At 38.3% G+C, this 12368-nt stretch overlaps 2 protein-coding genes, 1 long non-coding RNA gene and 2 other non-coding genes across 5 annotated transcripts; 2 read left to right on the top strand and 3 right to left on the bottom strand.

Moving 5' to 3' along the window:
• Positions 1 to 151: 151 nt before the first annotated feature.
• On the top strand, positions 152 to 2362 carry LOC140794495 (uncharacterized). The gene is made up of 2 exons (XR_012110134.1): positions 152 to 286; positions 1402 to 2362. It is a non-coding gene; the product is annotated as an uncharacterized lncRNA (long non-coding RNA).
• Positions 2363 to 2365: 3 nt separating this feature from the next.
• LOC140794494 (pentatricopeptide repeat-containing protein At2g20710, mitochondrial-like) lies at positions 2366 to 4675 on the bottom strand. Its single transcript, XM_073146575.1, has 2 exons — positions 4304 to 4675; positions 2366 to 3949 (listed from the first exon to the last, which is right to left on the bottom strand). Exons 1-2 carry the CDS (start codon positions 4598 to 4600, stop codon positions 2684 to 2686), a joined length of 1563 nt encoding a protein of 520 aa, XP_073002676.1. The 5' UTR covers positions 4601 to 4675; the 3' UTR covers positions 2366 to 2683.
• A 952-nt stretch (positions 4676 to 5627) lies between these two features.
• On the top strand, positions 5628 to 5728 carry LOC140794543 (small nucleolar RNA snoR27). Its single transcript, XR_012110156.1, has one exon. It is a non-coding gene; the product is annotated as a small nucleolar RNA snoR27 (small nucleolar RNA).
• Positions 5729 to 6682: 954 nt separating this feature from the next.
• LOC140793393 (uncharacterized) lies at positions 6683 to 9611 on the bottom strand. Its single transcript, XM_073144849.1, has 4 exons — positions 7647 to 9611; positions 7340 to 7561; positions 7101 to 7220; positions 6683 to 7013 (listed from the first exon to the last, which is right to left on the bottom strand). Exons 1-4 carry the CDS (start codon positions 8865 to 8867, stop codon positions 6945 to 6947), a joined length of 1632 nt encoding a protein of 543 aa, XP_073000950.1. The 5' UTR covers positions 8868 to 9611; the 3' UTR covers positions 6683 to 6944.
• A 2198-nt stretch (positions 9612 to 11809) lies between these two features.
• TRNAI-UAU (transfer RNA isoleucine (anticodon UAU)) lies at positions 11810 to 11883 on the bottom strand. The gene has a single exon. It is a non-coding gene; the product is annotated as a tRNA-Ile (tRNA).
• Between the last annotated feature and the right edge of the window lie 485 nt (positions 11884 to 12368).

Raw genomic sequence — 12368 nt, 5'->3', positions numbered from 1 at the left:
CCACAACTAATATTTAGCTAATAAATTAGGTATTTTTTTATAATTTTTAAGAAGTTGGCTATTTCCGTAAATAAGTTTACTAGGAGGCCTATTTTGGTCAAAATCTCTTTCTCCCCGCAAGCATAAAAAGTGCTCCAAAAAGTATGAGCAAACTAGCAGAGATCTCGGCAACGAAGCTGCCGCCTTTCTTGATAACTTCTTGCCCGTTAAAATAACTGCCGCTTTCTTCCTCTCCGAAAACAAACCGAAGTCGTCGACGACGACGACGACGACTACTATTACTAAGGTGCGAACTCTTGCTTCTTAAACCCTCCATGATCTTTATTTATGCATTCGCTTCTCTTCCCAGATCGATTTCAAGTTTATTTTTGCAATTAAGTACTTCTATTTTCCATTATCTGATATTAAAACCTTCTCCTGGACATTTTTGTGAAGTAGTAGTAGAGCTATGTTCTTCGAACTTCGAAGAGGAGGAGGCATAGTAAAAAGAAAAAAAAAACTAACAGAAACTAATTCATTTAATTATCTAAATACTTTTAATTTGCAAGACAAAATCTCCCGTTCGATTGATTGTTACTGTTGTTGGATACTTGGGATCACACGAAGAGTTCCAAAATTCCTTTGTTTTTAATGGCGTTGGTCAATTATATTTAATTGAATTGGCCTTGCTTTTTAACTATTTAGTCCTGTGTTTCTGGTGATATCATGTAATTTAGTATTGCAAGTCAAGTCTTTGTCTTGTCGTTTTTCGCCTCCTAATCGCTTATTAATAACTTGATTATCGAATGATTTGGTTTTGGATAAAACTTTGAATAAGATGGAAGGAAAGGCTATAATCTCACTCATAATCTGAAGCTAATCCTCGTCATTATTATGCCATGTCATCTGGATTCCTTGGATCTCGTCCTTATCCATAGATTGACCATTTCCTTTTCTGTATCTTTAATTAATCCCACCCCTTTTGGTTGGTGGGTAACCAGTAGGACATGCATGCATGGCTTCATTTAGTCTGCTCAATATATGTAAATAAAATATTTCTTTCTTTTTAAAATAAGTTGATGAAATCTTAACAAAAACAAAGATTCTAAGGGGTATATATACAAAAAAAATTTAAAAGATATACATGGTAGAGAAATATACACGCAAATAGTAAATTTTAAAAGCACATATATGTGAAAAAAAAACACACTATATATAGAGGTGGATAATGGAGACTGTTATAGGATGTTATTAATTTATTTATTAACTTAATTCTCTCATAGCAAGCATAATAACAAATGAGCCCACGTAATCTCTTCAATCAATAATTACGAAGACCAAGCCAATCTGTATGTGGGGCATGATTCAACGCTCTAATTAACATACTCTCTCGTAATCCTTTTGTTTCCTTATATATTGCAGTGCGGATTGCCAAAGCGGAGAAGAAAGAAGAGAGCAACAAAGCCATGGATCCCAAACTAAGCGAGGACACGAACAAGAGACGTACCCAAAACGATTGCTTCAACTGCAACATATGCTTGGAGGCAGCCACGGACCCGGTGGTCACCCTCTGCGGCCACCTCTACTGCTGGCCATGCATTTATAAATGGCTGCAACAGTCCGACAGCTCCTCCCCGCGCCACTGCCCTGTCTGCAAGGCCACTCTCTCACTTGGCACCCTCGTGCCGCTCTACGGCCGAGGCAGCGGCGGCACGAACAGTGAGAGTTACGAGAGCCTTGGCATCCCATGCCGCCCCTCGGCCGGTCAGCACCACCGGGCGGTCCCGGAGCCCAGAACGCCGCAAGGATATGGTTACCCGCACCCGTTGATTCACTACCGCCTCAGTGGATTGGGTTACACTTCGGCGGTCGGAATGGCGGTGGCGGTGCTGCCCTGGGTGCTGAGGAACCGGTTGCCGCCGAGCATGTTCGATGTGAATCCTTACGGTGGAAGCAGGGGGAATAGGAGACAGGAGAGGGAGGTGGAGAGGTCACTGCATCAGATGTGGCAGTTTCTCGTTTTCTTTGCAGCTCTGTGCTTGCTCCTGTTCTGAGAGTTTGAGGTTGGCATTATAACAAACATATGCTGTGGGTTCTTCTCGTGGAGATGGATAGAATGCCAAGGTGGTCTTCTTACAGTAGGATGCGATGCTACAAAAGAGAAAACTAGATGTAGATTAAGACTGTCCAAATAGTAATTAGAGTTAATCATGGCAAGCTTTGTAAATCTTGGTGGTATTAAACAACTAAGTTGGGACCCCTCTTTTAATTGAAGGATCCACTTAGGTCAATAGGGTCGAAAGGATTGTTCTTGCTGTCGGCTGTATGGAATAATGAGGTACGCTTTGAACGGAGAAAATAAAGTAAAATAACTTCCAGTGCATCATTTGCATTTTCAACTTCTGTTCAGATTAAAAGATGCAACAAAAGGCCGACAGAAGCTGCATGTTAAGCAACTCCATTTGAATCCAATCCACTTGAATTCGCACACCTTCTTACAGATTAGCATACATGTAGAAGCATCAGCAAAATTGGGTGCAGAGAAACATTAAATATCTTTCATGAAAAAAATGTTTCAATGCTGAGAAGTGTCAATTATCTCGCTAGGGGTAGTTGTTTTCGACGCCAAGTTGGGCCACAGATCAACAAAAGCAGAATACATATGTCCTCACTTGAGTGCTTCTGACCTTTTGGTGTTCTATTCTTAACTGAAACTTTGTTCAATGTGAGACTCTGATTTGTCTTGGTAGCTATTATCTTCAAGAATTTTGAGTGTTTCCACATCAGCCTCAAAGCCATCTTTGTTCATCCGGTCAAGCAAGTCGGAGACTGATTTTTCAGCATTCAGGTAAGTCTTCAACAGATGGTGGTAAACATCCCTTGTCAAAGGAACCAGACGCCTCAACAGCCTTACAAATTCCTCTGCCGCTTCCACATCCTTTTGCTCCATGAGGTGCTCCAAGCTTGCAATTGCATTTGCAGGATTTGGGTTCCACCCAATTTGCCCTGCTACCAATGCCTTCTTTTCCATTTCCACTGCCTTCAAAATCTGACCATCCTTAAAATAGGCACTTGCCAAGCGATCCCAAGTATTAGCAAAAGGTGTTCTCCCCTTCTGGATGATCTCATCCACCAATGCTTCTGCCTTACTCAAAAGACCTTTTGTACAATAAGCATTGATTAGCAAATTCGGCACCCTGAAATCATAGAATGCAAACTTAGATTCCCACTCCTTCAAAATGGCCTCTGCACCCTTGATATCATCCGACTTAAGTAGTAGACTGATCATGCACATGTACATCGAGTTAGATTCCTTCTCACTTAATTTGTAAGCATTCCATATGCGGTATAGCTTGCTTTTGTCTCCCATATCAGCATAAATGGAGAGCAGGAATCCATATGCAACTCGCTCCTTCTTCGGAGGGATCAGTTTCTCTGATTTCTTGAGTTCCACTAAAGCTTTGTCTTGTAACCCTGCTCTCAGGTAACCCTTTGCCGAAACCGCATGTATGTGCCAGTTAGCTACATCTTTCCGATCATTGATCTTTAGAAGAACTTCCTCCATCCCTTTGATGTCAGCAGCATTAGCATAAGCTTCAACTAGAATGTCATAACTGAACATGTCAGGAAGAATACCCATCTCTCCCATAGCTTGGAACAAAGTATGAACTTTCTCGAATTCTCCCAAGTCTGAGTAGAGCTTCATCAATGCATTATAAGAGTAGGCCGTAACAATATTTAACTCCTTCATTTTCTGAAAGAGAGCTTCTGCTTTTCCAACGGACTTCTCTTCTGTATAGCAACTAAGAAAAGCACCGTAGGACTGAAAGACTTTTAGTTGTTTCGGCAAATTATCAAAATAATTCTCAGCATGCTCAAGTCCATGAACTTTATAAATCAACTGCAGCCTGTACGCAGCATCACCGGGCGAGATCGGGAAGTACCTCCGATCGCTCATCCACATAGATATCTGAATCATTAAAGGAACAAATTTGAAGCTGCATAAGTTTCAACTAGAGCAATTATCCCCTTTAAAATGTATATAACAACCAAGCCTTTGAATCTAAGTCTTTGGTTTCAGCTAATAGTAGGAAAGTTAGCATAAAATTTATTCTACTTTACATCATGTCATAGATATATCAGGATCGCATGCAAGGATTTAGAAGTAACTAAAAAGAACCAAACTAAGAAAATAACGAAACAAAATCAAATCACTTATTAGCATGTCAACCCCGGCCATCAAAAGCCCAAATTAGTAATCGAATTGCTTCACAAATATAGAACGATAGACACAGCGATCATCCTAGCAGAGAGCGAGGGAAACCTCAAGGGCGTGAGAATATCTCCTCATCGACCGCATCTTCTTGACCATGGACTGGAGGTCTTGCTTCGCGACGGGTTTGCCTTCTCCGATCCATTTCTCGAGGACGGGGACGACGGAGATCTTAGGGTTGGCGACCATGACCACGCGGCTGTAGAGGGAGTCAACCGAGCCCCGATCCGAGGGTACAGTTTCCGCCGAGAAGAGAGCCCCAAGAGAGAAGAAAACCCTAGTTGTTCTCGCCATAGGTTGCAGCTCGCGAAGAGGACGAGTGCCACTGAGGGAAAGGAAGAGCTTCATGAGGGAGTGTTGTTCTTGATTTGGAAATGTCGAGGCCACGCGACTACGCGAGAGTTTTTGAGGGTTGAGTAGGAGGAGGCGAGAAATTTTTTGGGATACAAAAGTAATTATTGATTTGTTAGAAGAAAATGACAAATAACACCCTGCATTTGTCTATATTACCGATTAAAGTTCTCTACTTGTAGTTTTGACGCCTCCCACTTTGTACAAAAATATTTGAGAAACACCCCCTAAAATTTTAAATGATATTTTTATATTTCCTACATTATTCTTCATTCTTTTAATCTAATATTACATTTGGGGTTAAATAACAGTAGTTTCATATTCATTAATTCTGTGGAACTCAGTGTCAGGATAAGATTTTAGTATTTTAGATATCTAATTTGGCTCTATTATATTCAAAATCTTATAGTTTTGGAGGCTTAATCCGATTCTATAGTAGAGTGTGCCTTAGTATTTTTTAGCAAATAAAAATCATTTTATTAAATTAAAAAAGAGAAAATGTATTTATAATATTGTCAAAATATATAATTAACTACAACTCTTGTAGTAATAAGAAATCCTATAACCCAGCCAATGTTATAAGAAACATTTGATGAATAGAATAACCTATGCTTATGAATCTTAATTCACGGGATATCTTTTAAAGCTTTTCGTGTCCTTTTATTAAGACAAAAAAAATGCTTATTTACCACCAAAAAATAAAATAAAATTACACCATGATCCGACCGTTTCAGATCAAAATACTCCCCTCTTCGTCCAGCTCCCAGTTACCTACGAAGACGGCACTACCTACGTGTAACCTTCTCTCTCCATCTCTATCTATATATATTTAATTACCACAAAAGAAGAAGAAGGGAACCCTAGACATCTTCTCCTCTTCCCCAACTCGCCGTTCTTACTCTTTCACGGAGGCCAAACGGTGCTGCCCTATTTTTGATGGTCACAAAAGCCAAAGGTATTGTTCATCTTTGCTTCTCTTTTCCGATTTAAATTCTTGCCAGCATGATAGCCAAACTATTGAGGCCTTGGATCAATGATGTGAACAAGATTACTGCGTTATCTTTCTGAAAGAAGAAGCCAAAGAGATGGCTTTTAGATGACAAAATATATACACTGAGATCCAATGAATAAAAAGACCTCTCTTTTTGCCTGCGTAGTTTTCTTTCTTTCTGCTATTATTGCAAGCAAGATAACATCTAGGGGTTGGAACAACGACTGTGGCAGATATAAAGAAACAGAAAATATTTAGGGCCATAAGCGAAAAAGAAAAGGAACAAAAAAAAAAAAAAAACTTTGATAGGAGAAAGTACGACTGCTCCAATGGTGGAGAAAAAGGAATTAGGAATTAAGAATCATAGGATGAATGCCTTAGATAAAATTACCTGAATTGGAGGAGGCTGGACGAAGTATTACACTGAAAAATACAAGAAAGATCACACTTTTGACCAGAAAGAGGATCGTCATCTGACTTCCATTGGTGGGTATGAGTTTGCAAAGGAAGAGAAGAACAAATGCCTTTATCGAACAGAGATGAGTAACGATAAGATTTTGACGAGTGAAATGAGTGTAGTATAGCTGTATCAATTTCAATAGAAAAAGGAAGTACAATGCACCCTGGAGAAACTTTTGCCTAATTGTCAAAAATACTGCAGTAACATTGAGAAGATGATGCTACTGCTGAACAAAAAGTTTTGTCATTCTTATGTTTCAACATACAGAGGAATTCATGAAAGAGCAAGTATTATGTCATTCTTAGAAGCACATCAGATGCCCCAGTCCTACATATTCAGTGTTCAAATATGTGTTATAGAGATTGATTTTGCTAATTCACAGAATACTTAGACATCACAAGTACTAGAATCCAAGAATTGCAATGAGTAACTTTGAGAATGCGCAGCTTACCGAAGGCAAAGTAGATGTTCCATGTACAGCATACATAATTCATAATTCACCAGGTTTCAGCCCTACAACATACTGTTGCCTATATGACACAGTTCCTGAAAGAAAGAGATTGCCTAAAGCCAGAAGCAAAAATTGGAGGAATATCAGTTGATTGTAAAAGATCACACAACAAAGACATGAGGAAGAAAACATTTTAGTAGTTTCCCAGGACCAAACAGTAATCTGGAATTTACATGGTAATAGTATCCGGTCATCGACCACATCAGTTTAGATACACATACAGAACTATGGAACCATGATGACTGGTGAAATGAGGCAACTAAATTTCTACATTCTTGAGACCTGCTACTAATCAAGTAGATTTATTTACAGCTGCTCTAATTGAATATACAAGGTAAGAGTTATCCATCAGAGCTTCAGTTATCAAAGCCTCATGATACTAAATACACTGCATGCTCCACTTATCAGCTCGATAAAAGTGCAGCAACTTTAACAGCATCACCTTTTCCTACACCACAAGAACCAAACAGTTAATAAGTCTCACAGGATCTGTCTCCATGACAATCACAAAATAAAAGTTCCCCTCAAAATAAACCTGAGAATTTTCCACAGTTTCTGAAGGGAAATATAAACCAGTGGAGCATTGTTGAAGGACTTCAGGATTCTTCATCCATGCCTTGTGCGCTTCAATAGCTTTCATCTTGTAAAGGAACATCTGGCATTAACATGTAAAGTATGCAAGCTTCAATAATTCAATTCAAATACCAAGTAATAGAAAATATATCCAACAATGTTGCAAGCCTAAGCACAAAAGGTTTATACTGTACTACCAACCTCAGAGACAGGTATAGTTGGCTTTTCAAATTCATCTCCTTCAACATGAATGCCAGTACCCTGACATTCTGGGCATAATACAGATGAAATTACATTTTTTTGAGTTGCTCTCCCTTTGCGTCCCCGAGTGCCTTTCGTGCTATTCAATTGACTAACCAAAATTTCATACTCTAATAGAAGAATCCAGTGTATAAGGCAGGAAGCATGGAATAGATGAAAAGCCTAGAAAGTCAGTTTAAATTGTTAGTTTACACTTACTAGGAAATAACTGAAAGTAAGCATGTCCTGCGAGTTACTCAATACTCACCCCATTTGCATTTCTACTGCTGCAAACTACATTGCCTGTCTTGCAATTCAACAAGGTAGCGACATCCTTTCCCGGAAGCATTGGTTGCCCACAAATATCACAGGCTCTCTCAGCAGCAAGATGCTTCTGCTTCCTCAATTCACGCCGAACAGACTTGCTGGATAACAGTTGAACTTGGAGCTGGCGTGAGGCGTCTGCAGGGCAACCACCTGGAGCTGGGCCATCTTCAACTAGGGAATTGCAATGATCATTCAGTTCCTCTGAGGAAGATTCTTGATCTGAAAATGATTTCTTCCTCTTTTTCCCACGGTATCCCATGTCATCAATTATAAAAAATGAACTAGGGGACATTGGGGCTTCTTGATCACCCCACTTTCTGCCCAAATCATATGAGTAGGAGAAATTAACTATTGCAAAATCACATTGATGAGACACCTGTTCGTCAATGCCATCATAGCCTTCTTTTCCAAGCCACGCACACCATATCTTACTTATCTTACCATGAGCTTCATTGGTTTCAGAGATCTTATATGCAATGTTTCCAATCCCCAAAATCTGCACCCTCAGACTTGAAATAACCTCCTTAAGCAAGACATTTGGAATCATGAGACAACCATCTTCTCCATTGCAACTTAAAAGTGCAGCATCAGCATTCTTAGCTTGGGTGACATCTCTGGCTCTCCAGGAAGATTTTTGGTCATTTACTGCTACAAGTTTACCATGACCAGTGTCATTATAGTTAGCACCATTCCCATTACCAATAGCTTTACTACCATTACTAGTTACAACCGTACCATTCTGCGAGTTTGAATCCTCTATTAGCCTTGAACTTACTTCATTTTCAAACAACGCAGTTTCCTGCCGAACAACCAAAGCCTTTTCTTGAGAGCTTGCATCCAACAACAGCAGATCTTTCTCGCGGGAATTGTTGAAGAACAGAACGCCATCATTGAAAGGCCATGGCACAGGACCGAAGAGAGTTACTTTTGCTGCGGCATACCTTCGGGCATGTAGACTTCCTTTAAGATGATCGAAAAGAACAGTATCACTGTAGCACGGTGTGAGGCAGATGGTGCAGAAGAAGATAACACGCTTGCCGACCCGCCTCAGTTCTACATATGTATGTCCCTTTAGCCTCACCTCCCGGAGAGTGGTCTGCGCCGCCACCTCTCTAAGATCAACCGGACTTCCTTTCTTAGGAACTAATTCCTTTCCCACCATCTCAAAAGATTGAAACTACCCCCCGAATCACTTTAGTTAAAGCAGAAATAGAGAGCTAGGAGTATAATCTTCAGAAACCCTAGATTTAGAATTCAGATTGACCTCCTCCACATATAACTACAAGCACGAACGGTTGTATCCGTACGTTTCCGGCCATCCGACGAGATGAAAACCCTAGAAATCGCCCCCAAACCCCAAATTTCCCTCCAATTTCACAAGATCGTCCAAGTAGCATTAAACCGAGCAAAGACACCTTCTCTATTGGGAAAAATACACTACCAGTTTCTTCCTTGAGCAGTAACTAACAGGAGATACAAAGAGAAGCACCTCGCAGATCACGACACGGAAGAGCGGAAACCCTAATGTTGGAATATTGTCGGTGAAAGACGACTACCAAAGCGGGGAACACGTTGGACTCGCTTCTTCATCGGCGGGAAAGCAAGTTTGGCACGGGAAAGGGCGAGATCGGCGTCGAATTCGGCAACCTCCATGGCCATCTTCATCTGATCTCGGAAAAGTTGTGAGAAAGATAGGGAGGAGAAGGGGGGCGAGAGCGGAGACGAGAGCGGAGGGTTTCCAACGTGATTGGGGCCGATGGATTTCTATAATACGAGGAGAGAGAGAGAGAGAGAGAGAGAGAGAGAGAGAGAGAAGAATTCGAAGGGGGAATGGAGAGAGAAGGCAAGATGCTGTTCGAGTTGGAGAAGATTCGGAAACGGATGCTTGGCGAAATTAATTGGATTTGAATCCAGTGGTGGGGTTGGAACTTGGAAGGAAGGTAGGCGAGGAAGACGTGAGTGGATAAGTATTGTCGAGGAGGACGAATTTAAAAAAAAAAAAATATATATATATATATATAGAACTTGGCACGCAATAGATATAAAATACTTGAGAAAGATTTGTTCCTTTTTATGCCCCTGTATAATTCCTTAGTGACGTATATATCCCTCCAATTTTGAAATTTGTACCTTTTCTTTTTCTTTTTACTTTTTTTGAGGGAAATTTTGTAATCAATTTTCTGTTCTACTCTAAATTTTTTTTTTTGGATTAACTATATTGTATTCCGTACTTATGTCCAAAATTATTATAGAAATTAATTTGATACTTTTTAAAATACATATGGATAAAATAATATTAGATATAAGTATTGCTAGGTAAAAGATATTTAATCTATTTTTTTCTCCATCTCACCCACATTATTCTCGGATATATCAGGCATTTGGAAGTTGTTCTTAAGGGTAAAAGTTTACAAGCATGTTGATCCTCAACGTTGCTTGCTCAGTATGACGACTTACTTTTTTAACCAACATACATACACCCAAATGACTGTTTTCTAAAATTTAATATTATTTTAAATAATAAAAATTTAAAATAATAGCATGTTCAAATTATCTATAGGAATAAGTTTTCTCTTTCCTTATCATTTGTCACCTCACCAATCGCCGCCACTTGGCCATCGTCTTCCCCACGCGTCTCCCCATCTTTCTCATTAAACACAAATTACTCTCCCTTTATTAACCTCATCCAACTAAAACCACCGTCTCTCTCAATCACCCCCAACTCTCTTCTCCTCCTCTCTCTATTCCGCCACCACCCTCCTCTTCCTCCTCCTCTCTATTTCACGCAGTCGCTCCCCGTACCATGACGATAGATGATGCATTGTTATGAGATTTAGAGACGAATATAGTGTCGACATTTTGGAGGGGATGGGGTGAGATGAGGTGAGATGGGATGGGGAGGAGGAGAGGAAGCAGAGGGGGTGGGGGGAGATAGAGAGAAAAATCGAAATGTATAAAAGAAAGTCCACCTAAACCCCCTATAATTAAGTACTGCTTAATTAATAATGAAGGATGCGAATGGAGAACTATGAAATCTTGAAACTTTAATTAGAATGTTAGTATACTTAAACACACTTATAATTATTGTTAGAATGTTGACTAAACACCAAATAAGTATAATCTTGGACAAGTTGGACGGGCCAGGGTTGATAGCTGAAGCTAACCTAATTCAATTGCTTGAAAACGAGTCTTTAACTCGACCCCATATTGACCAACTTAAGATACTTTAAAAGTAGGGTAAACTATATATATACTCTTATATATATATATCTTAGCTCAATTTTAATTTAGATAAAATAAAATTAACAGTTATAAATAAGAGGGTTTTTTCCGTGGAATCGAATTAATTCTTTATCAATCAATTTGATGAAGATTTAACGGTGAAGATCTTTAAGGGTATAATAGGAATGAAAGATATTACCGGTTTAGCAAGTAATTTTTTTTAGATATATAATCTTGCACATTATTTTTTAACAATTATATTATCTTAATATTTTATTAAGTGAAAGACATATATATCATTAACTGAGAGTAATGTATATATATTAAAATAAGGGTATTGATGTCTTTTATAATTAACTTGATGAAATTTTAATTACATTTTATCTTTTTAATTATTTTTAATTATTTACATATATCTCCCATTAGTTTAAGATTGATTTAAATTAAATTTTAATAGATAGAGATAGAGAATTATATTTAAATTAAAGTTTATCTCCAAATAATCAAATTTAAATTATTTAATATTAAATGATATCTCCTATAATTAAGGCATAATTATATTTAAGAGAGAAATCTTAACGGAAAAAACGTGTAGAGCACTTCTTCTGTACTTATCAATCACTTTGATGAAAATCTAATGGTTAAGATCTTCAAGGGTATAATAAGAAAATTGGAAAGTTAGGCACACGTAATTAATCTTCTTAACTGATATACTATTTTTCTTATGTAATGTGGTTTTGGAACCGGTACCGGGAAGGTATGAAAACTGGCTATTATAGCCGTTGGATTAAGATTATAATTTTTAAAGGTGCATTAAAGTATTTGACTATAAATAATGCTCAAGCTAATTTTCCCTCAAAAATTATAAATAAAATAATAAGTTGGTCCCGGCGGGGCTCGAACCCGCGACCTTCGGCTCATAAGACCAACGCTCTAACCAACTGAGCTACGGGACCATTTTTCTCATTATAGTTTAAATTTATAAATAGATAATAACTCTCAAAGTATGATCAGAAATCTCAAATTAAATTCGACCAGAATCCGATCCCATTTCATAAATACTTTATCCTTTCTCTAGCTTATGCTCTCTTTAGCAATTTTTATAATATTGACCTCTCAGGAGTAGTTTTTCAATATGAAGCGAAAATTTTCTTTCATTTATTTAATTAGGGAATTTATTTTCCTTTGTTTTCTATGTCTTTCTCTTTCATTTAAAAAATTTATATGGCTAATACGGGATCGGATTTGTATTATTTGTATTATTTTTTTCTAGGTGTTAGTATACATTATATTCGAACTCATAAATTATAATACAACAGAAATTACAAGTGAAGAGCATAAGGAGAACTAATTAAGTATTGTAGAATTGGTAGGTACCTACCAAGAAAGTCATGAGATTAATTACACAATGACTCGACTCGATTGATGGCTTGTCGGTGAG

The sequence above is a fragment of the Typha latifolia genome, chromosome 8, assembly GCF_019914945.1.
Source record: "Typha latifolia isolate L0001 chromosome 8, TyphaL0001v2, whole genome shotgun sequence".
Classification (NCBI taxonomy): Eukaryota; Viridiplantae; Streptophyta; class Magnoliopsida; order Poales; family Typhaceae; genus Typha; species Typha latifolia.
This window is presented reverse-complemented; position numbering and strand designations above follow the sequence as displayed.